Here is a 25,659-nt window from a genome sequence, read left to right as displayed (position 1 = left end):
TACACCCAGTAAAATTCAATTTCAGACTAGTTTAAAAGCAAATGAGACAACTAAGTTGTAATTAATCACCATCTTATCATAAACTGTAGTTAAAAATATGCTTGAAGTACTCTGTTATTAAATTTGTTTAGATATTATGTTGTAAAAATGAGAAAGCAGATTCGAAAGAGCTGACTCAGAATTGTTTGTCTACTTTCAGTTGGATTGATTTATCATTTGTGATTGAATGTACATGCTTTCTGAAAGGACATACCAATGTAGGTAGAAGAAATATTTTCTCGACATGTTATTTTACTTATAAACACTGAATTTAGACATCAGTCAGTTCAGTTGCTCAGTTGTGTCCAACTCTTTGTGACCCCATGGACTGCAGCACGCCAGGCTTCTCTGTCCATCAGCAACTCAGAGCTTGCTCAAACACACGTCCATCGAGTTGGTGATGCCATCCAACCATCTCATCCTCTGTCGTCCCCTTCTCCCCCTGCCTTCAGTCTTTCCCAGCATCAGGGTCTTTTCCAATGAGTCAGTTCTTCGCATCAGTTGGCCAAAGTGTTGGAGTTTCAGCTTCAGCATCAGTCCTTCCAATGAATATTCAGGATTGATTTCCTTTAGGATTGACTGGTTGGATCTCCTTGCAGTGCAAGGAACTCTCAAGAGTCTTCTCCAACACCACAGTTCAAAACGTCAATTCTTTGACGCTTAGATTTCTTTGTGGTCCAACTCTCACATCCATACATGACTACTAGAAAAACCATGGCTGTGACTAGACAGACCTTTGTTGGCAAAGTAATGTCTCTGCTTTTTAATGTGTTGTCTAGCTTGTTCAGAGCTTTCTTTCAAGGAGCAAGCGTCTTATAATTTCATGGCTGCAGTCACCATCTGCAGTGATTTTTGGAGCCCAAGAAAATAAAATCTGTCACTGTTTCCATTGTTTCCCCGTCTATTTGCCATGAAGTGGTGGGACTGGATGCCATGATCTTAGTTTTCTGAATGTTGAGTTTTAAGCCAGCTTTGTCACTCTCCTCTTTCACTTTCATCAAGAGGCTCTTTAGTTCTTCGCTTTCTGCCATAAGGGTGGTGTCATCTGCATATCTGAGGTTATTGATATTTCTCCCAGCAATCTTGATTGCAGCTTGTGCTTCATCCAGCCCTGAATTTCACATGATGTACTCTGCAAAGAAGTTAAATAAGCAGGGTTACAACATACAGCCTTGATGTACTCCTTTCTCAATTTTGAACCAGTCTATTGTTTCATGTCCAGTTCTAACTATTGCTTCTTGACCTGCATACAGATTTCTCAAGAGGCAGGTCAGGTAGTCTGGTATTCCCATCTCGTTAAGAATTTTCCACAGTTTGTTGTGATCCACACAGTCAAAGGCTTTATTGTAGTCAATGAAGCAGAAATAGATGTTTTTCTGGAATTCTCTTGCTTTTTCTATGATCCAAAGGATGTTGGTAGTTTGATCTCTGGTTCCTCTGCCTTTTCTAAATCCAGCTTGAACATTGAAAGTTCTTAGTTCACGTACTTTTGAAGCCTAGCTTGGAGAATTTTGAGCATCACTTTACTAGTGTGTGAGATGAGTGCATTTGTGAGGTAGTTTCTTTGGCATTGCCTTTCTTTGGGATTGGAATGAAAACTGACCTTTTCCAGTCCTGTGCCACTGCCGAGTTTTCAAATTTGCTGGCATATTGAGTGCAGCACTTTCACAACATTATCTTTTAGGATTTGAAATAGCTCAGCTGGAATTTTATCACCTCCACTAGTTTTGTTCATAGTGATGCTTCTGAAGTAAGGCCCACTTAACTTAGCACTCCAGCATATCTGACTCTAGGTGAGTGATCTCATCATCGTGGTTATCTGGGTCATTAAGATCTTTTTATGTATATTTTTCTATAGATTTAGACATAGCAACAAAGAAAAATAAAGTTTGAAAGATCAAATTTGAAAATGTACAAAGCCGTATCTAGTCTACTACCTTAGTTTAGTGTTAAGAGAACAAATATTTCAATTAAAGTCTTTTTGGATAATTAGAAATAATAATTCTGGTGATTATTATTTGTGTGGATTTATTTATGAAGCATCTCCTAGGCTTCATTTCTTGGTGAGTTCATTTTTCCTAACTCAGGTTGCCTTTTGCCACTAATAGGAGGCTTGTGTCCGACAGAGCTCCCTTTGGGCCTGTTACTGTGACCGGAAGCACTTGCCACATCCTGCCTCTCTGTCCTCTCGTAAGGAGCTGACTGTGTCCTTTCATGATAACTGTATCACGTATAATTGTATACATGATAACTGTATCATGTATAATTGTATACATGATAACTGTATTCTATATCACAAGCACTGGCTCATTGCCTGGCACATATTAAGTACCTAATAAATATTTATCTAAACACTTAGTAAATAATTATTATGTATTTATATTTAATGTTAAATACATATTAATATTAAATAGATATTGTCCCATTAGATCTTTGTAGCCACCCTGTAGAGTCTGTATATTCTTTTTGTTATTATTTACTGTTTACAGATGAGGACCCTCAAGCGTTTGGAGTTTAACATGCCAAAGGGCACTTAAGTTTATTTGTAGAGCTGTGACTCAAACCTGAGTCTTATGGTTCTAAAGCACATTTTCTATCTAGTTTAAAGCATTTTTTTCCTACCTCTCTCCTTTTTTGAGCTTTAGCAAACTATTTTTTTATTCTGAACTTAGTTTTCTGAAAAGATAAAATATCCATGTAGTTCAAAAATCAAAACAAAATTAAGTGGTCAAAAATTCTTTCTTTCATTCTTGTCCCTCCTGTTGTTTTCCTCGCTTGCCTGCTATCTTTCCTTGTTTTTTCTCCCCCCAAAATATAGCACACTACGTATAATATTCTGGACTTTGCTCTTCCCAGTATATGTTAACACTACATAGAGAACCACCTGGAGAACTTTTCAGAAGTTGTTTTGTTGCCTTTTTACAGCTATAAGTTATTCTTTTATGGGTGTGCACTTTATCTATTCTACTGTTGGCAGGAAATCTAGATTATTGTGTAAAATTTCAAGTACATGCAAAAGTAGAGAGAAGAGTGAAATGAACTCCCTGTGTACCCATCACTCAGCTTCATGACTTGCCTGACAGGCCAACTGTGTTTTGGTTATTAACCTTCTTCTACTCTTCCACTCCAAGATTATTTTGAAGCAAATCCCAGATATCATCTTATTACACCCATAAATATTTTAGTCAAATAATGTTGTTTGATAATAAAATTTTACTTTTTTACAGTAAGAAATCCCCAAGAATAAAAAGATCTATTAGCTTTGTTAGGCTCATAAAGATGTTCATATAATAATATTTCTCAAAAGAGGGGAAGGATACTTCCCTCCAGTTTTCAAAAACCACTTAATTTATTATGTTTATAAAGAAATGTTCAAATGAGCTACTAGATCAAAATTAGGCACTTTGATGGGACTGATTATATTGTACCTGCCTGTCCTTTTTCATAGCACAGTTAAGTCTGTATTCTTCCACTCTTCTTCTTTTCCACTACACATGTTGAGAAAGGGAATAAACTGCCTCTTGTTTATTTTCCTTGTTTTAAACCAAAACCAGAAAGAAAGACTTGTTTGGATGAACGATAATCAGCTGTTTGATAAAGTATTCTACTCAATTTAAGATTGGTACAAGTGTTTCCTTGCTTGATTCAATTACTTTTCTGTCATCTGGTAGTTACGGATTCGAGACCTTGAAGGAGCTTTGCAGGTAGAGAAGGCCAGCCAAGCAGAAGCTGTTGCTGATTTGGAAATGATCAAGAATGAATTCAAAGAAGTTGAAAGTGCATATGAGCGAGAAAAGCATAATGCACAGGAGAGCTTTGCAAAACTAAACGTGTAAGTGTTACACTGTGAAACTCTCTAAATTAATATTAAGAGTTTATGAAATCTACATAAGTATGAATGCATAGTAGTAGGTTAATATAGAAGTGCTCTGTTGGGTTTTGAAGTATTATGGCAATTCCAAGTAGTCTCAGAAATGCAGAAATACTTTCTTATACTAGAAAGTAAATATGTTAATGTATTTTTATATTATATTTGCTGATGTAATACAGTATCTTTAAGGCCTTGACTTTTAGGTCTCCTAAGTGAGCTATGTGGTAAATGGGTAATGTTTTAGATTTTCTCAAACTGTAAAAATAATAGTAGTAGTAATACTGCTACTGGGGCTAGCGTGTATGTGGCTCACTTCATACCTAGCATTGCATGCCTTTGTTTAATTTATTTAGTGCCCTATGAGGTAGCTACAATTTTTTATCCCTGTTTTACAGATGTGAAAATTGAGCCTAAAGAGGGTAAGGACACAAAGCTATTAGTGGGAGGGTCAGGATTTTTCTGACTCCTATTGATTTTAGTCTTTTTCAGTTCAGAAGTCTTTCATCTGAACAGTCCTGCGAAATGCTTTAAGAAGTTTATAGTGGCTCAAATAGTACATGTTTTAAGCCATTTCCTCTCAGAGAGAGAAATGTGTACCACCATTGGTATAAAACATGATAATAGGTCAATACATTAGTTATGTATTTATTTTTAATGTTCATTTCTATTTATGGCAGATAATGGTTTTCCATTTACAGATGTAATATAAAGTTTCTTTTTAAAATACTTAATTTAACTTATAATGTGAGTTAATTTTTTAAAAAGTATTGTTTAGAGTTGTATGGCAGAAATGATAAAGATGGCACTTGAAAGGCTGAAGTTTGAAAAAATTTAGAACTCGTGATTACCTTTATTAGTAATGCTTATAATACATTGAACGAGTAATTCTTGACTGAGTTTTCTTGCTTCTTCTAGAATGATTTAGATGATATTCTGTGAATGTTATTCTAAGGACTTGTACCCTTCTCTTTCCTTTGAACCATATCCTGAATCTGCACATTTAAATGTGTCTGAAGGGCCTTTATGTAGTGTATAGCACAGGCTTCTTTACTGTTGCTTTGAGGTAATGATGATGACCTACTAGTGAAACTGTAAGAAGTTAGACTGTACTCCCAACAATCAAAGCTTTTCCACAATAAAATAATGGGCTTTTTTGGGGGAACTAGTAAGCTCTCTGCCTTGGAAAGTTCGAAATAGTGGGTAGATGATTCTTTATCACGTATTCTGAAGATTTGAGTCCTGCAAATGTTGGATTAGAAGCATTTTAAGATACCCACTTACTTTTAAGCTCTAAGATTTTAATTTGTGTACTTTTAAAATTAGACCCCAGAGCAAATTTTTTCCTTGAGTTTGTTTGGCTATTACCTGTGTTTTGGTGCTTGAAAAATTTTACTCAAGTTTTGTGTTCCAATAAGCAGAAACTAACAGTTCTAAATACTAGTTATGTATTCCAGCTAAGCTAACTAAACTAACAATCCTCAATGCTTTAACATAATGTCCCTTGTCTGTTCTTCATCCCTATATAACTATGCTGTAATATAAGTTAATAATAATGAATAAAGAGAAAACAGTAAGTAGTAATTAAAGCCCATTGCTTTTCGGTAGTTCCTATGACGTCTCTTCCTCCATCCTGTCTTCTATTTCATTGTATATGATATGACAGCCACTTCCTTTCCATTTATCTGTGGTTTGAGAAGGAATGAGATGACATGAGGGATGATTAGGTAGGTTATTTGATTTTCTGCTTGTTCAGTTCAGTTTAGTCGCTCAGTCGTGTCTGACTCTTTGCGACCCCATGGACTGCAGCACAGCAGGCCTCCCTGTCCATCACCAGCTACTGGAGCTTACTCAAACTCACGTCCATTGAGTTGGTGATGCCATCCAACCATCTCATCCTCTGTTGTCCCCTTCTCCTTCTGCCTTCAATCTTTCTCAGTAGCAGGGTCTTTTCCAATGAGTCAGTTCTTTGCATCACTTGGCCAAAGTATTGGCGTTTCAGCTTCAGCATCTCTCCTTCCAATGAACACCCAGGACTGATCTCCTTTAGGATGGGCTGGTTGGATCTCCTTGCATTCCAAGGGACTCTCAAGGGTCTTCTCCAACACCACAGTTCAAAAGCATCAATTCCTTGGCCCTCATCTTGCTTTATGGTCCAACTCTCACATCCATACATGACTACTTGTATTCTTGATTCTTTTTCAGGAATCTTCTTTAAAATCTTTTAGAGTCACAAATTCTCAAGAATTAATTTTTCAAAGTAGTTCTAAGTTTTGGATAATGTATTTCAAAGTGAGAATTGCTATTTTAGGTCTTTAGGGTAAGTAATACCTTTACAATAATATCTTTACAAATAATACCATTAAGGTACAATTTTGAGAACAGTGAGTGCTGGAGTAGGAGATTGTTTTACCTGTTGGGTAGAACTGATTTAGCAATTGGTGATAAGAGGTTTTAGAGGACATGCTGTCTTACCCTTGCAGGTGGCTAAGGTTTTTATACTTCTGTTTCCTCCTAGGTAGATCTAGGTGAGAATCTCATTAAAAGGCAGGAGGAAAAAACTGCATGTTATTCAGAGTTTTAACTTTGGTCAACAGTTTCATAACAGTGAATATTCCTGTGTGAAACTATTTTGGATGGAATATATATTTATGCACATATAGGTAGAAGATACATATGTATCCCTGGAAGAGGGCATGGCAACCCACTCTAGTTTTATTGCCTGGAGAATCTCATGGACAGAGGAGGCTGGCAGGCTATACAGTCCGTGGGATTGCAAAGAGTCAGACACAACTGAAGCGACTGAGCAAGCATGCACACATACATATGTATTAGATGGAATATGTGTATATATTTTAGCATACTATTATATATTGAATATTACATTTAATAGTATAAAAAATAAAATTATTATGTATCAAAGATACCTTTCAAAGAACTCAGCTAGGAATTTGAACGATAACAGGCTATATTAGCAAATGTATAATGTATAATTTTAGATAGAATATAAATGCTGTATATTTCTCTAATAAATTTTCTTAGTTGTAAATTTTTTTCTATTGAAAACTTGCAGTATAAAATTAAAATCTTTCAATAATGTTTTTATTTTAGCTCTTTCAAATGTCAGATTTTCACTAACTGTGGTAACTGATTGTTGGGCAATGGTAGGGAGAAGATCCTCATAATTCTTAAATCTAGTTTAAGTTTAAATTCAGTTTAAAATAACACTAGTCAAAGATATGATACTGATCAGACTGAATCTAAATTTATTTAATTTATTCCATTCAATATTTAGGGACTTCTTCATTTTTCTAAATACATCAACCAAAAGTGTAAAAAGAACAAAAGTATTATAACCCATGGCGCTAGTATTATTGTTCATATTCTTGCTGAAAAGTGGCCTGAAGATGGCTATTTGTTAAAACAGCTGCACAGTTGTTAAATTCTTATCTGAACTCTGAAGGAAAAGAATGGGAATCCAGTATCAAATAAGGCATATATTTTTTTTTTTGAAAGAAGGCATCTTAACTACAAGTTTCCTTTTCCCTTTCTTTTCTTGCCAAAATCCTCCATCTGTCAAGTCCTGACTCTTTTCTATTGGATTCAAAGAGACTGGGCTTCCTTGAATTTTCATCATACTACCCCCGCCAATTAACACTTGTACATAATCTAAAAAGTAAAATAGTACCGTTAAGCTCATGAAAAGCCATGTCTTGTTACCCCGTTGCTCTCTGTGACCGGTTTCTTCTCCTTTGAAGCAACCACTTTCAATTCTTACAAGCTGTCTTTGGTGGTTAACTTTGTATTGCTGAATAACATGCATATTGTGCCATTTTTTTCAACTTCTATCTCTAGATGTTATCTGTTGGCCTCTACTTATTTATCTCTCTTATATACCTCTGCCACCTAGCACATGCTTATTTCTTCCATCCTCCCATCCTTTCAGTAGGGTTGTGTTTGGAATATTTTTCCTACAATTTTCTGACCCCTCATATTTATTTTTCCTTTATACAATGTTATCTTATATTTGTTATTGTTTATTGTCTGTCTTCTTATGTAGAGAGGAGCTTTGTTTTGTTCACTGCTTTTCCTGACCTCCAGACTAGTGCTTGGCACACAGCTGCAAAGTAAAGAGTTGCTGAATGATCAAATGCATGAACAGTTAATATCTCATTTTATGTTGGATTAGTTTGTATGCACCAATCAGTAAATTATTCTTAAACTCTCTAACAGAGCTGAAAATCTCCCTTTATGTTTCTGCACCTCAGAAATTCTATCATCGTAAGTTTCTTCTAAGATGTATCACTGTTGGACTCTTCTCTCCACTCCCTTCTCTCTGGACAAATTGTTTTACAGGCTCTGTCACCGTCATCCTTAGGACTCCTCTTCACCATCATCCTTGGCATTCTCTTTGCTCCTCTTTGATATTGGATCTCTTCTTTACTAATCTCATGCCCATCTTCTTTGTCTGATTTACTCCCTTGTAAAGGAGTGTCTTGAGGAATTACACATCAGAGGAAAACTTTTAAAACTTGCATCCTGAAAATGTCTGTATTTGATCTTTACCCTTTGTCATAGTTTAGTCGGCTGTTTATTCCGTTCTTCTATCAGGAAGCCTGAAGACATTTGATTCCCTATTCTTTGTTTGTGGCCCTTGCTTTTCTCTGGAAACTTGCACAGAGTGGCCACCAAGTCTGGAAACAGAGATGCCTGTCTTGAAATGGTTTAGTGATGTTACATTATAACACGTGATAAAATAATACTCACAATGTGTATTTCTGTACTCTGTGGACACAAAGTGGAAACTTCTCTTTGTTCACGGTGTTCTGAAACTTCGCGATGATGGGCCTGGCATGGACTGTTTTCCATTCGTGCTGGGCACTCACTGAACTCTTTTAATTTTAGAGTTTTAAATTATTCATTTTTGGGAAATTCTCCTGCATTATTACTTTGCTGATTTTTTCCTTTCCATTTTCTTTACGTTTTGTTTCTGGAACTTGTGTTATTTATATGTTGAGATTCCTGGATCGATATTCTTATCTTTTCTCTACTTTGATCCAATTTTGTTGTTTAGTTCTGCTTTTTGAGAAGTTGATATAAATATCTCATCTAATCCTTCTATAAGTGTTTAAATTCTACCCACTCTACCATGGAATATTCTTTTTTTTTTTTTTTTTTTAAGAAAACAGCTTTATTTCTCTAGTTGCAGTGAGTGGGGGCAACTCTCTAGTTGTGGGGCATGGGCTTCTCATTGCAGTGGCCTCTCTTGTTGCAGAGTGCAGGATCTAGGGAATGGGGGCTTCAGTGGTTGTGGCTCCTGGGCTCTAGAGCACAGGCTCAGTAGTTGTGGTACATGGGCTTTGTTGCTCCTTGGCATGTGGAATCTCCCTGGACCAGGGATTGAACCTGAGTCTCCTGCATTGGCAGGTGGATTATATACCACTGAGACACCAGGGAATCCCCAGTTGTGTAATATTCTTGATTCAAGGAAGAAAATACAAAAGGGTTGGCACTAGGCTTGTCTCTGTTCCACCCTAGAGCAAGAAATGTTGACTGATCAGAGTAAGATCACCTGCCATTCAAAAATGACCTTTTCATTTGATTATAACCTGAGCACAGTGTGGATTTGGTTATACTGAGTCACCTTGCCTCCAATATTACAGCTTAAAAGTTATAGGAAACTGATCTACTGCATTTATCAGGAAGACGTCAGATTAAAAATAGTGGCAACTCTTTAATTTGAACCACAGCAAAATTTGAACTAAAATAGTTCCAAACTGCTTGTCATTTTATGTCCAAAAAGAATGTAAATACAATTTAATGCTAGCTTGAGCAAAATGTAAATAGGCAGGCAAATCCTTTGAAAAGAAATTTGTGTTTTCACAGTGAACATGAATGATTTTTAAAAATTATCCTTGTTTTTGGATTTTTCATTCACTGTACCAGTTCTGCTTGCATGGACACTCAGAAATAAAAATTTGTGTCGTTTCTCAAGTTATACTTTAATTTGAAAATGGTTTGATAGAACTGTTTTCTGTTTTGAGTCAGTCTCTGAGCTAACTCAACTGTGGTGGGTGGGGTTTGTTAATCATAAATAATGGTGAATCAACACTAACCAAATCCATTTTGCTTATAGCCTTGGGTATAGTACAAATGTTTGTCATCAACATGGGGGTATTATTACATTAGAGTTCTTCATTTAAGAATGTACAATTCTTTTTATTTGCAAAAATGAGAAGTGGTCTTTAAAAGCTTTGGGCATGAAACCATGATATATAGTACATCTGCCCTTTGTGTTAAAGTTGTATAATAAGACCTGATAAAAGCATATTTGAAAAACCTGCTCTGACACTTTAACCTTTCAGATTAGAAAGAGAGTATTTCTCCAAGAACAAGAAACTAAATGAAGAAATTGAGGAACAGAAGAAAGTAATTCTAGACCTTTCAAAGAGACTCCAGTATAACGAGAAAAGTTGCAGTGAATTACAGGAAGAACTTGTAATGGTAAGATAAAAAAGAAAACCCTATGGCAATTACTTTATTGGGTCAAATTTGGTGTTTAATAGGATTTTTTCTAAAAAAAAAAATCAACTACATGCCATGAGATAATTATATGAAAGTAGTTTGAGTGACATTGATATAAAATTTTAAAACTGGAGATGCTGTTTACTACAAAGCTATTCATGATAAAACCTCTCTTCTTTGAAATAATTGGGAAAATGAAATGAATTATTAGAACATCTGAATTATAGAATGTTTTAAAAATTATTCAGGGGTTTTTCTTTCTTTTTTAAAGTATGTAAAACAGTATTACCTACATGGAAGTGGGGTTAGGGTTTAAAATCAGTGGATCTAATGATTTCAAAGACTCCCTTTTGTAATCATTTTGAACCTGATCACTCTGTCTCCATTCCCCAATAATCGAGCCTTCACACCGTCACCAAATTTATCTTTTTCAAGTATCGATCTGTTCTTGTCACCTTCCATTTATTAAAAAGCCATCAGTATCTCCCTGTTGCTTTCAGAGAAGCTGCAGCTTCTTGCTGTGTAATCTAAGGCACTTTTTGTGGCTCTGTGTTAACTTTTCCAGCTTCTTCTATTGCTGTTGTCCTCTCTTTATCTTGTGTCAGCCACATTAAAGTACTCGTGCCTTCCTAAACACATGATGTATCTTCATGTCATCTTTCTTTTATTCAGACTGTTCACATTTTTTGACCCACAAGTCTGAAATGCTAATTCTCTTCTTTTCTTTTAATATTCATAAATGTCCTGTGATGGTGATGCAGAGACACCTCTGATGTCTTGCAATCTGTGAAGCTTTGTGTGGTTCCATCTCTTCTTTTTTTTTTCATCCACCTAAAGTCAGAGTTCTGCCCCTCCCAAGTTTGTGTTTCTTTAATTCTTAGTTTAGTATCTCTATCATAACACCAAAATCTGCTGTGTATTACCTCTGCCTAGAAATTGAGAGTGCATTGAGGTTAACTGAGATTCCACAGTAGTACTTGCCTCAGTAAACATTTGTTGGATGGATTTGTTTATTTGGTTGATGCAGCATACTCCTACTCGGCTGTTTGTTGGGAACCTCAGGAGGGAGGCCATGACGTTTATAGTAGTACCCTGTTTCCTCTTTGTCTTGTTCCCCACATATATACCTTTCCCAGAGACTTGGTTACTTCACTTTCAGTTATATTCCACAGCTCTTAGTGATGTTAGTTTTTGAGGAAAATGAATATTTTTTTCCTTGTCCAATAAGATAGAAACTCAGGGTTATACTAAGAAGTGGTGGCCAAATCAGTGCTGCCTAGTTAGAACGGTAATGGTGAATGATGAGATAGAAAAGTAATGATGGGATAACATTTAAACTCTTTATAATTTTCAAATGATCCAATATTATATACAGGCAGGTGATCCTCTTTCTTGCTTCAGTCATATGAGAGGACTCTTGGCTTCCTATTTTTCATATCTTCTTACTATTTATTTTCATATCTTCTTGCTTCCATTCTGGTTGTTCATATTTTTGACCCACATTGACTGAAACACTTCTTTTTCCTTAACAAATGCCTGTATACCCTCTAACGTTGAACTCTGTTTCCATTTAACTCAGGATATCCAGCTTGTTCTGATTAAGGGATTGATATCATTGCTTTTACTCTGGTTGAATTTGTAGTTTGAGTACATTGGATGTGGGGTTTTAGGAAGTTTAGAGTTCTCTGTGTAGCAGTTGTTGTTGTTGTTCATTTGCCAAGTTGTGCCCAACTCCTTGTGACCCCGTGGACTGCAGCACACCAGTCTCCCTGTCACTCACCATCTCCCAAAGTTTGCTATATTATTGAGTAGAAAGAAAAATGTTGCAGAATCATATGTATAGTAGAACCCAATTTGGTTTGTTTTTGAAGGATTGTTGTTGTTGTTCACTGTGTAGCATACTATAGTGCCTATTCACTGATGTGCTACCCACCTCTTCACTCCTGGTTCAGGAAGGTGAATCGTGGTGGAGAAAAACTTGTTAGAGTCATTGAACTGAGTCTTAGTCTTGCTGTGCTTACTTATTAGATACTGTAATCAAATAGTTTGGAAAGAGAGTTGTAACTGAGAATGCAGTGGTGAAGGCCTAGTCACCAATATAAGTTGGTGTGCGTCCTCCTGACTCTGGTCTTCTAGCACTCCAGTGACTAGGTAGAAAATAAAAGAGGACTGGCTGAATTCACCACTGAACTCAGGATGCTTTGTGATTACAAACAATTTACTTGGTACCAACAGGTATTTACTTTTTAACTTTCACAGTTTGGTGGATGGTCTGAAAAAAGGTGAATTGCAGCTCATTCATAACCTCCGTTTGCTTATTTGAACCCTTGACACTCAACCTGTAACTGTTGTTCTGACTAGTAGAAGAGCCATTGGGATGTTCAGAAACAAATTCAATTGCAGCCTAAGTGGTCGACAGTTCATATGGTTCAGCCTAACTATTCATATGTTCCTCTCTGTTTCTTCATCTCTCTTAAAGCCTTAGCTTTATGTCTTATTTTCTTCTATCGCTTTTTTTTTTTTTTGGTTTCCCAGGTGGCACTAGTGGTAAAGAACCAACCTGCCCATGCAGGAGACGTAAGAGACGTGGGTTCAATCCCTGGGTTGGGAAGATGATCTGGAGGAGGGCATGGCAACCCACTCCAGTATTCTTGCCTAGAGAATCCCATGGACAGAGGTGCCTGGTGGGCTATGGTCCATGGGGTCACAAAGACTCAGACACGACTGAAGCGACTTAGCATGCATTATTAGCTTTATCTTTTAGCTTGTTCTGTTTTATTCTTATTAGAACAGTTGCTTTCTGTCTCTTTACTTGACCATAATATGAAATTTTAAAAAATATTTAATGAAAATTTATTTACTGAAAATACTATTACTTTGAATAGTAAGTGCAGTGTTTTCTTTTTAATAAAAAAGTCTGTCCATGGAATTCTCCAGGCAAGAATACTGGAGTGGGTAGCCATTCCCTTTCCAAAGGGGTCTTCCTAACCCAGGGATCGAACCTGGGTCTCCTGCATTGCAGGCAGATTCTTTACCATTTGAGCCACCAGCAAAGCGTCTTAATGAAAATGCTATTACTTTAAATATTAAGTACAGTATTTTCTTTTTAATAAAAAATTCATCTATTGCTTTTCATAAATATATTTTTTGGGTACATATTTCTTTATTTCCTTTAATTTTTTTAGTACGTTAGTGGCCTTTGAGTTGGGAGGGTAATCTTATAAATTTCTCTCTAAAGAGATATCTATCAAAGTAAAAATTTTAAACCATAAAAATGGAGTTTTTTGGTTCTGCGTCCTCAAAGTCTGTCTGTTATTTTTGTTTTGAGTTCATAATTGTTTTTGACTGAAGAGAGAATGACATAAGAGGAGGCTTTTACTTCTTGCCTTTGGAAATAAAACTTTGTTTTAATGACATCCTATGATCCTGCGTACCCTAGTGTGTCTTTCCCACAGTTACATTTCTTTTGAACATAGAAGTTTCAGCTTTTATAGAATGGGAAGTATAAATTAGCTACAGGTAATTTTTCTCTCCCTTTGAGCTAACAGCTTGTTTTCTAGTTTAGGTCACATTCATGGCCATTATTCAAGTCTTGGTCTTTATTTTCTCTGTTACATTGTAAGAGAAAATTAAAGCCATTTTCCTCTATAGGTTTACTAGTAAGACCAAGATGTTATTAATAATATGCAAAGACTTCAGGAAGTTTTGAGACTAAAAATAACAATTGTATAACCAAAGGTCGCTTAGCCTTTGAGAACGGAAAGAAGCCATCGAGATCATCTAGGTCAGGATACACACAGAGTTAATAAACTGGTTGCAAAGTGATAGCTCCCCTGTTACAAGAGATAAAAATTAAATATAGAATGTAATTTTGGAAAAGTTCAAACTGGGTTTGTTGAGTCTTCTCTTGGTATTTAAGGAATACAGCCAACATTAATTGTGCTTTTATATTCGTGAAATTTCTCCTACTCAATTTATGGATTTAGAAGATATGATTAACAAATGAGTAGTATATTATTATTGTTTTTAATGTCATAGTATTAATAGAATTTCAACATAGGACATCTAGGGATTTAACAAAATTAGTTTCATGTTATGTGTTGTACACTACTGAATTTGACTTTAAAAAGTTTTGATTAAAATTGAACTATTAATTTTAAATTCTTTGAATTTAATAATGATTTAATCAGCTACTAAATAAAGCTGAATTTCTAGTTTAAGTGTTTAGTGATGATGCTTATTAAAGCCCACCAGAGGCTCAGTAGATCCAGTTGGGTCTTTTAGTCATTACTGTGAGTTTTTATATCTGCTTCTCTTGAAGCAGGGGAGCTATCATTTTTAAATTGGCATTATTAGGATTTGCTTTGTGCTTTCTGCAATGAAATTTTTTTAAGTCTGTCATTTCTTGAGATTTGTTTTTCTGCCACTCAGTAATATTTAGTTACAGCTCTAGGAGAAGACCATATATTGAAAAGGGAATTCTAGTTCTCATGAGGTTTTGCTCAAAGAATATTTTATTCTCTAAAGAACTTGTGATTGAAAATGGTCAAGTGTATATTTTTTCCCTATACTTTGGGGGCTTGACTGATTATATAATAATAATGATTGCTGGCATTAAATAGGATTTTGGAAAGTGCTTTGATTGCTATGCTTTGAGGTAAAGTTAGTGTTTCTTGATAATATTTTTGCATCAAATGATCTGTTAGGTTTGCTTTAGAAGGACATGTTTCTGATTTTGCAGGAGGCATTCAAAACTAATGGTCTAATAAATATTCTGTTCTGAATTTTTATGAAAAACTTGTTGATTCCTGCTTTTTACCCACAATAGAATAGTATTTTTATATGAGCATTGTTTTTGCTAATATAAACATATCTCTCTTAGTGGTCCTTAAAAATTTAATACTGTTAAGTTGTATTTATCTAATGTGTACGTGTTTGTGTATTTAAATGTACATGGTATGGCTGTCTTTCTAAATTTGTGATGTTGGCATAAAACTTTTTCATTCAGTTTTCTTGTATTAATTAATATAAAAATCTTAAATTTTGAAAATTAAAACCTCATTTTTGGTCTTGGAAGAAATAAAATGGTATTGTGTATGTGTATGTGTGTGTCTGAGAGAGAGAGAGAAAGAGAGGGAGAGGAAGAGAGAGAGAAGATGTTTATATGTCAAAGCCTATATTCAGATTGGATGGTGGCATTTTCTGAAAAGTAAATTAATTGTGTAGCTGTGTAAGGGAAGGTGACATTTCATCATATGGCATAAGCAGTTGGATCATAGAATGCTCACATCCATGGAAGCAGCATAGACAAGCAGGGAGGGAAAGAAAGAGTAAACTATTTTATGAAGAAGAGAGGTTAGTTATTGTTATTATGATCAAGGAGAAGCTGCAGCTGGTGATGATGATGAAAGCTAACCATATAAAATTCAGTTTAGCTGAGCAGGCTCTCCTGGAATCCTTATAAATGGACTGCCTCTGTAAAACTAAGTGGAAGATAAAATGAAAAGGTGAAGCATAAGTATGTGATATAAGTTGTAGGTTCTGATACGCCTCTGTTTTTACTCAGAATTCCTTTGTAATGGCTTAAAATATATTTAAACTAATTTAAAAGCTTACTTGAATTCAAAACCATTCAGAAATGATAAGCGTTATGTGTTACTGCTACAAGAGTTTGACCTGTTTTTAAAAAACTAATTTCATTAATCTCAACAAATCTAGTGACTAAATATTTATTTTTTTTTACCTATTTTTTTTCTGTAATTTTAACCTTATTATTAGTACCCCTTAATTGTTTTTATTGTTATTTATGGTTTGAGTCAACTTTTCTGGTGCAGATCAGCAGGACTCGTTTGGCCAATTTCTAGATATAAATATATGCATATGCTTTTTAATATTTTTTCACAAGTTTATGTTAGAAATTTTTATTTACATACTTGTCTATCTGTGATATTCATACATGATTAGCAGAAGTGAGGGATGAGTTTTTATAGGCTCAAAGAAAGATAAGATGATAGAATGACATGTTAGATTAAGCCAGAAATTCATTTACTTTAGCAGTGTGTGAAATATTGTGTACCAAGATGAAAATATAACATAACTCTTTGTCAACTCATTGTTCTTTCTGGTTAAAGATATATTATAACCAACTTTGACTCCTCTTTTATAATACATTAAGGTCTTTCAGTCAGAAATTTTTCTGCACTTTCTTTGAGTATTTTGATATTTTTAGTCCCTTTTCTATACTGGTTTTAGATTCATCATGACATCTAAAGTAGTCCTGGATTCATGGTGAATGATCAGTATGTTCATCTTAACATTATCTGGTTAGCCAACATAGCAGTAAGGGACTTTTATTTCTACAGTAATAAAGCTCTTTATGTAAATTATTCTAAGGCAAAAAGAAGTGAGTTCTTGTGACTTATGTCCAAGGCAAAAAAAAGGGAGTTTTACAGTTTTGTCTTTTAAACTTGTTTGAATGTTTAGAATTGCAGAGTTTGTCGAGTCAACAATTTAACATTTAACCTCAACTTCCTCTTTGTCACACAATGAAACATGTTAATCAAAAATTAGAGGAGGGAGCTAAAATGGTGGAGGAATAGGACAGGGAGACCACTTTCTCCCCCACAAATTCATCAAAAGATCATTTGAATGCTGAGCAAACTCCACAAAACAGCTTCTGATCGCTAGCAGAGGACATCAGACACCCAGAAAAGCAGCCCATTGTCTTCAGAAGAAGTATTTGATATCAATTTTGGACATTTAAGAATCCAAGCTTCAGTACCCATTTTTACTCAGGAGTGTGATTACTGGTTTGATCACTCTCTCCCCCTTTTGACTCTCCTTTTTCTCCCCCAGATCACCTCTATTTCCTCCCTCCCCCTTCTCTTCTCAATCCAATTCTGTGAATCTCTGTGGGTGTTCTGGGCTGTGGAGAACACTTAGGGAACAGAGTTCTGCCTAGATCTGTCTCTATTCTCTTGAGTCCCCCCCTTTCTCCTCCTGCTCACCTCTATCTCCTTCCTCCCTCTCCTCTTCTTCATGTAACTCTGTGAACCTCTCTGGGTGTCCCTCACTGTGGAGAATCCTTTCACCATTAACCTAGAAGTTTTATTATCAGTGCTGTATGGATGGAGAAGTCTTGAAGCTACTGGAAGAAGAAGACTGAAATCCAGAGGCAAAAGGTTTAAGCCCAAAATCTGAGGACACCAGAGAACTCCTGACTCCAGGGAACATTAATTAATAAGAGATCATCCAAAAGCCTCCATACCTACACTGAAACCAACCACCACCCAAGAGCCAATAAGTTCCAGAGCAAGACATACCACACAAATTCTCCAGCAACGCAGGAACATAGCCCTGAGTGTCAATATACAGGCTGCCCAAAGTCACACCAAACCCATAGACACATCTCAAAACTCACTATTGGACACTACATTGAACTCCAGAGAGAAGAAATCCAGCTCCACCCACCAGAACACCGACACAAGCTTCCCTAACCAGCAAACCTCGACAAGCCCAAACATCCAGCCCCACCCACTGGGAGAAACCTCCACAGTAAAAAGGAACCACAGACTACCAGAACATAGAAAGGCCACCCCAAACACAGCAATCTAAACAAGATGAAAAGGCAGAGAAATACCCAGCAGCTAAAGGAACATGAAAAATGCCCACCAAGCCAAACAAAAGAGGAGGAGATAGGGAATCTACCTGAAAAAGAATTTAGAATAATGATAGAAAAATGATCCAAAATCTTGAAAACAAAATAGAGTTACAGATAAATAACCTAGAGACAAGGATTGAGAAGATGCAAGAAATGTTTAACAAGGACCTAGAAGAAGTAAAAAAGAGTCAATTAAAAGTGAATAATGCAATAAATGAGAGAAAAAACACTCTGGAGGGAACCAACAGTAGAATAACGGAGGCAGAAGATAGGATAAGTGAGGTAGAAGAAAAAATGGTGGAAATTAATGAAGCACAGAGGAAAAAAGAAAAAAGAATTAAAAGAAATGAGGACAGCCTCAGGGACCTCTGGGACAATGTGAAACGCCCCAACATTCGAATCATAGGAGTCCCAGAAGAAGACAAAAAGAAAGGCCATGAGAAAATACTGAAGGAGATAATAGCTGAAAACTTCCCCCAAATGGGGACGGAAATAGTGACACAAATCCAAGAAACCCAGAGTCCCAAACAGAATAAACCCAAGGCGAAACACCCCAAGACACCTATTAGTCAATTAACAAAGATCAAACACAAAGAACAAATATTAAAAGCAGCAAGGGAGAAACAACAAATAACACACAAGGGGAGTCCCATAAGGATAACAGCTGACCTATCAATAGAAACCCTCCAGGCCAGAAGGGAATGGCAGGACGTCCTGAAAGTAATGAAAGAGAATAACCTACAACCTAGATTACTGTATCCAGCAAGGATCTCATTCAGATATGAAGGAGAACTCAAAAGCTTTACAGACAAGCAAAAGTTGAGAGAATTCAGCACCACCAAACCAGCTCTTCAACAAATGCTAAAGGATCTTCTCTAGTCAGGAAACACAGAAAGGTTGTATGAACGTGAACCCAAAACAACAAAGCAAATGGCAACGGGACCACACCTATCAATAATTACCTTAAATGTAAATGGGCTGAATGCCCCAACCAAAAGACAAAGACTGGCTGAATGGATACAAAAGCAAGACCCCTATATATGCTGTCTACAAGAGACCCACCTCAAAACAAGGGACACATACAGACTGAAAGTGAAGGGTTGGAAAAAAATATTTCACGCAAATGGAGACCAAAAAGTCCACCTAGAGGGATGGGATGGGGGAGGGGGAAGCTTCAGAGGCTTGGGATATATGTAGACATGTCTGATATATGTTGTACAGCCGAACTTAACATTGTAAAGCAATTATACTCCAATAAAAAAAAAACTTTAAAAAAAAAAAAAGAATAGACTGGATAACACTGAACACTGAATACTACATAGTATTTGGGATCTCCAGTTCCAAACAAAAGGTATGATCATTTTTTGAATAATAGAGTCCTAATTAAGAGATGTACAGATGTGTTAGTGGCTTGTTATTATACATGTGGCTCACTGTAAATGTATTTTATAATGAAATAAAATAGCCAAAATGCAGATATCATTGGACAAATTTTAATCCATGTAGGGGAAAACATGGAAAGCCAGAACTCATGTCATCAACATACTAGATTTCCATAAAGTTGAACTGTCACAAGTGTGTATACGTTGGTCATGTGTATATTATATTTTCAGCAGTACAGGTCCATTAGTTATGAGGTGCCTTTCTGAGTCAGAGTTATCTGTAAATAGGGTCACTTTCTTATATAATTTTCAGTAGTGATTCAATTAATAAAAACTGATTTGATAGAAAAAAAAAAAAAAAGAAAGCAGGAGTCGCAATACTCCTATTAGATAAAATAGACTTTAATAAATAAATTTTGAAAAAAGACTTTAAAATAAAGGCTGTGAAAAGAGACAAAGAAGGATACTACATAATGATCAAAGGATCGATCCAAGAAGAAGATATAACAATTATAAATATACATGCACCCAACATAGGAGCACCACAATATGTAAGGCAAATGCTAACAAGAATGAAAGGGGAAATAAACAATAACACAATAATAGTGGGAGACTTTAATACCCCACTCACACCTATGGACAGATCAACTAAACAGAAAATTAACAAGGAAACACAAACTTTAGATGACACAATGGTCCAGCTAGACCTAATTGATATCTATAGGACATTTCACCACAAAACAATCAATTTCACCTTTTTCTCAAGTGTACATGGAACCTTCTGCAGAATAGATCACATCCTGGGCCATAAATCTAGCCTTGGTAAATTAAAAAAAAATTGAAATCATTCCAGTCATCTTTTCTGACCACAATGCAGTAAGATGAGATCTCAGTTACAGGAAAAAAACTATTAAAAATTCCAACATATGGAGGCTAAATAGCACACTTCTGAATAACCAACAAACCATAGAAGAAATCAAAAAAGAAATCAAAATATGCATAGAAACGAATGAAAATGAAAACACAACAACCCAAAACCTATGGGACACTGTAAAAGCAGTGCTAAAGGGAAGGTTCATAGCATTACAGGCTTACCTCAAGAAACAAGAAAAAAGTCAAATAAATAATCTAACTCTACACCTAAAACAGCTAGAGAAGGAAGAAATGAAGAACCCCAGGGTTAGTAGAAAGGAAAGAAATCTTAAAAATTACGGCAGAAATAAATGCAAAAGAAACTAAAGAGACCATAGCAAAAATCAACAAAGCTAAAAGCTGGTTGTTTGAAAAGGTAAATAAAATTGACAAACCGTTAGCCAGACTCATCAAGAAACAAAGGGAGAAGAACCAAATCAACAAAATTAGAAATGAAAATGGAGAGATCACAACAGACAACTCTGAAATACAAAGGATCATAAGAGACTACTACCAGCAGCTATATGCCAATAAAATGGACAACTTGGAGAAATGGACAAATTCTTAGAAAAGTATAACTTTCCAAAACTGAAGCAGGAAGAAATAGAAAATCTTAACAGACCCCTCACAAGCAAGGAAATCAAAACTGTAATCAGAAATCTCCCAGCAAACAAAAGCCCAGGACCAGATGGCTTCACAGCTGAATTCTACCAACAATTTAGAGAGGAGCTAAAGCCTATCTTACTCAAACTCTTCCAGAAAATTGCAGAAGGCGGCAAACTTCCAAACTCATTCTATGAGGCCACCATCACCCTAATACCAAAATCAGACAAAGATGCCACAAAAAAAGAAAACTACAGGCCAATATCACTGATGAACACAGATGCAAAAATCCTTAACAAAATTCTAGCAAACAGAATCCAACAACATATTAAAAAGATCATATACATCATGACCAAGTGGGCTTTATCCCAGGAATGCAAGGATTCTTTAATATCCGCAAATCAATCAATGTAATACATCACATTAGCAAATTGAAAAATAACAACCCTATGATTATCTCAATAGATGCAGAAAAAGCCTTTGACAAAATTCAACATCCATTTATGATGAAAACTCTCCAGAAAGCAGGAATAGAAGGAACATACCTCAACATAATAAAAGCTATATATGACAAACCCACAGCAAACATTATCCTCAATGGTGAAAAATTGAAAGCATTTCCCTTAAAGTCAGGAACAAGACAAAGGTGCCCACTGTCACCACTACTATTCAACATAGTTTTGGAAGTGTTGCCCACAGCAATCAGAGCAGAAAAAGAAATAAAAGGAATCCAGATAGGAAAAGAAGAAGTAAAACTGTCACTGTAGGCAGACGAAATGATCCTCTACGTAGAAAACCCTAAAGACTCTACCAGAAAATTACTAGAGCTAGTCAGTGAATACAGTAATGTTGTAGGATAACACACAGAAATCCCTTGATTCCTATGCACTAACAATGATAAAACAGAAAGAGAAATTAAGGAAACAATACCATTCACCATTGCAACAAAAAGAATAAAATACTTAGGAGTATATCGACCTAAAGAAACAAAAGACCTATACATAGAAAACTATAAAACACTGATGAAAGAAATCAGAGAGGGCACAAATAGATGGAGAAATATACCGTGTTCATGGATAGAATCAATGTCATGAAAATGAGTATACTACCCAAAGCAATCTATAGATTCAGTGCAATCCCTATCAAGCTACCAAGGGCATTTTTCACAGAACTAGAACAAATAATTTCACAATTTGTATGGAAAAAAAAAAAACAAAACTCGAATAGCCAAAGCAATCTTGAAAAAGAAGAATGGAACTGGAGGAATCAACCTGCCTGACTTCAGACTATACTACAAAGCCACAGTCATCAAGACAGTATGGTACTGGCACAAAGACAGAAATATAGATCAATGGAACAGAATAGAAAGCCCAGAGATAAACCCACATACCTATGGACACCTTATCTTTGACAAAGGAGGCAAGGATATACAATGGAAAAAAGACAACCTCTTTAACAAGTGGTGCTGGGAAAACTGGTCAACTGATTGTAAAAGAATGAAACTAGAACACTTGCTAACGCCATACACAAAAATAAACTCAACATGGGTTAAAGATCTAAATGTAAGACCAGAAACTATAAAACCCCTAGAGGAGAACATAGGCAAAACACTCTCCGACATAAATCACAGCAGGATCCTCTATGACCCACCTCCCAGAATATTGGAAATAAAAGCAAAAATAAACAAATGGGACCTAATGAAACTTAAAAGCTTTTGCACAACAAAGGAAACTATAAGCAAGGTGAAAAGACAGCCTTCATAATGGGAGAAAATAATAGCAAACGAAGCAACAGACAAAGGATTAATCTCAAAAATATACAAGCAACTCCTGAAGCTCAATTCCAGAAAAATAAATGACCCAATCAAAAGATGGGCCACAGAAGTAAACAGACATTTCTCCAAAGAAGACATACAGATGGCTAACAAACACATGAAAAGATGCTCAACATCACTCATTATTAGAGAAATGCAAATCAAAACCACCATGAGGTACCATTACACGCCAGTCAGGATGGCTGCTATCCAAAAGTCTACAAGCAATAAATGCTAGAGAGGGTGTGGAGGAAAGGGAACCCTCTTACACTGTTGGTGGGAATGCAAACTAGTACAGCCGCTATGGAGAACAGTGTGGAGATTTCTTAAAAAACTGGAAATAGAACTGCCATATGACCCAGCAATCCCACTTCTGGGCATACACACTGAGGAAACCAGATCTGAAAGAGACACGTGCACCCCAGTGTTCATTGCAGCACTGTTTATAATAGCCAGGACATGGAATCAACCTAGATGCCCATCAGCAAATGAATGGATAAGGAAGCTGTGGTACATATACACCATGGAATATTACTCAGCCATTAAAAAGAATTCATTTGAATCAGTTCTAATGAGATGGATGAAACTGGAGCCCATTATACAGAGTAAAGTAAGCCAAAAAGATAAAGGCCAATACAGTATACTAAAGCTTATATATGGAATTTAAAAAGATGGTAACGATAACCCTATATGCAAAACAGAAAAAGAGACACAGATGTACAGAACAGACTTTTGGACTCTGTGGGAGAAGGCGAGGGTGGGATGTTCAGAGACAATAGCATTGAAACAAGTATACTGTCAAGGGTGAAACAGATCACCAGCCCAGGTTGGATGCATGAGACAAGTGCTCAGGGCTGGTACACTGGGAAGACCCAGACGGATGGGATGGGGGGGGGGAGGTGGGAGGGGGGATCGGGATGGGGAACACATGTAAATCCATGGCTGATTCATGTCAATGTATGGCAAAAACCACTACAATATTGTAAAGTAATTAGCCTCCAACTAATAAAAATAAATGAAAAAAAAAAAGAAGTTTAGTCTTTTATGTTGGTTTGGCATTTTGTTTTCAATCTAGCAGTTTTATTTAGTTGATCAAATTCTAGATGGATTAAAGAGTCATAAAAGAGGAATATCAAAAAATAGAAATAAAGGAATTTAAGTGTTTTGTAATCTTGGAGTAAGGAATGTATGACATAAAATCTAGAAGTCCCAAGACAAATTATTGATAAATTTGATTACATAAAAACACTAGAATAGCCAAAATAATCTTGCAAAAGAAGAATAAAGTTGAAGAAGTAGCATTTCCCAATTGTAAAGCTTACTATAAAGCTGTACTGTTAAAGTGCTGTGCTCAATATGCCAGTAATTTTGGAAATCTCAGCAGTGTCCACAGGACTGAAAAAGGTCAGTTTTCATTCCAATCCCAAAGAAAGGCAATGCCAAAAAATGTTCAAACCATTGAACAATTGCACTCATCTCACATGCTAGCAAAGTAATGCTCCTAATTCTCCAAGCTAGGCTTCAGCAGTATGTGACCTGAGAACTTCCAGATGTTCAATCTGGATTAAAGGCAGAGGAACCAGAGATCAAATTGCCAACAGCCGTTGGATCATAGAAAAAGCAAAAGAATTCTGGAAAAAACATCTACTGGGCTGGATGAAGCACAAGCTGGAGTCAAGATTGCCGGGAAAAACATCAATAACCTCAGATACGCAGACACCACCACCCTTATGGCAGAAAGCGAAGAATTAAAGAGCCTCTTGATGAAATGAAAGAGGAGAGTGAAAAAGTTGACTTAAAACTCAACATTTGGAAAACTAAGATCATGGCATCTCGTCCCATCACTTCATGGCAAATAGATGGGGAAACAGTGGAAACAGTGAAAGAATTTATTTTCTTGGGCTCCAGAATCACTGCAGCCATGAAATTAAAAGATGCTCCTTGGAAGAAAAGCTATGACCAACCTAGACAGCATATTAGAATTCAGAGACATTACTTTGCTGACAAAGGTCCATCTAGTCCAAGCTATGGTTTTTCTGTTAGTCATGTATGGATGTGAGAGTTGGGCTATAAAGAAAGCTGAGCACCAAAGAATTGATGCTTTTGAACTGTGGTGTTGGAGAAGACTGTTGAGAGTCCCTTGAACTGAAAGGAGATTAAACCAATTAATCCTGAAGGAAATCTGTCCTGAATATTCATTGGAAGGACTGATGCTGAAGCTGAAGCTCCAATACTCTGGCCACCTGATGCAAAGAGCCGACTCATTAGAAAAGACCCTGATGCTCAGAAAGATTGAAGGCAGGCAGAGAAGGGGATGACAGAGGATGAGATGATTGGATGGCATCACCGACACGATGGACATGAGTTTGAGCAAGCTCTGGGAGTTGGTGATGGACAGGGAAGCCTAGGATGCTGCAGTCCATGGGGTCACAAAGAGTTGAACATGACTGAGTGACCAAACTGAAGAAAGCTATAATCATCAAGACAGTGTGGTATTGGCATAGTGTAGACATGTATGTCAATGGAAAAGAATTGAGAATCCAGAAATAAACTCCTATAATTATGTTTAATTGTTTTTGAAAAGGGTGCCAAGTTAATTCAGTGGGAGAAAGAATAGCATTTTTCAACAAATGGTGGTGAAAGAACTGGGTATCCACAAGCCAAAGAGTGAATTTGGACCCCTGCACAAAAGTTAAATGGTTCATAGACCCAAATAGAATAGCTAAAACTACAGAAATCTTAGGCAGTGCTTTCTTAGGAGCCACAGCAAAAGCTGAAGTGACAAAAAATAGATGCATTGTACTTCACCAAAATTAAACACTTCTTTGCTTCATAAGATAGAAGGTAAAAATACAAT

The 25,659-nt window shown here is 36.2% G+C and overlaps 1 protein-coding gene across 7 annotated transcripts in view; it reads left to right on the top strand.

Annotated features, from left to right (window-relative positions):
- CCDC171 (coiled-coil domain containing 171) overlaps window positions 1-25,659 on the top strand; it is a 332,100-nt gene that overhangs the window by 63,843 nt on the left and 242,598 nt on the right. For all 7 annotated transcript variants that reach the window (XM_043891112.1, XM_043891113.1, XM_043891115.1 and 4 more), the window contains 2 exons: window positions 3,711-3,871; window positions 10,273-10,411. In XM_043891112.1, the coding sequence (XP_043747047.1) occupies window positions 3,711-3,871; window positions 10,273-10,411 (300 nt within the window). The remainder of the gene's footprint in view (window positions 1-3,710; window positions 3,872-10,272; window positions 10,412-25,659) is intronic.

This window comes from Cervus elaphus, chromosome 29 (assembly GCF_910594005.1).
Source record: "Cervus elaphus chromosome 29, mCerEla1.1, whole genome shotgun sequence".
Taxonomy (NCBI): Eukaryota; Metazoa; Chordata; class Mammalia; order Artiodactyla; family Cervidae; genus Cervus; species Cervus elaphus.
Note: the sequence above shows the minus strand (reverse complement) of the source record. Positions and strands in the feature narration are given on the sequence as shown.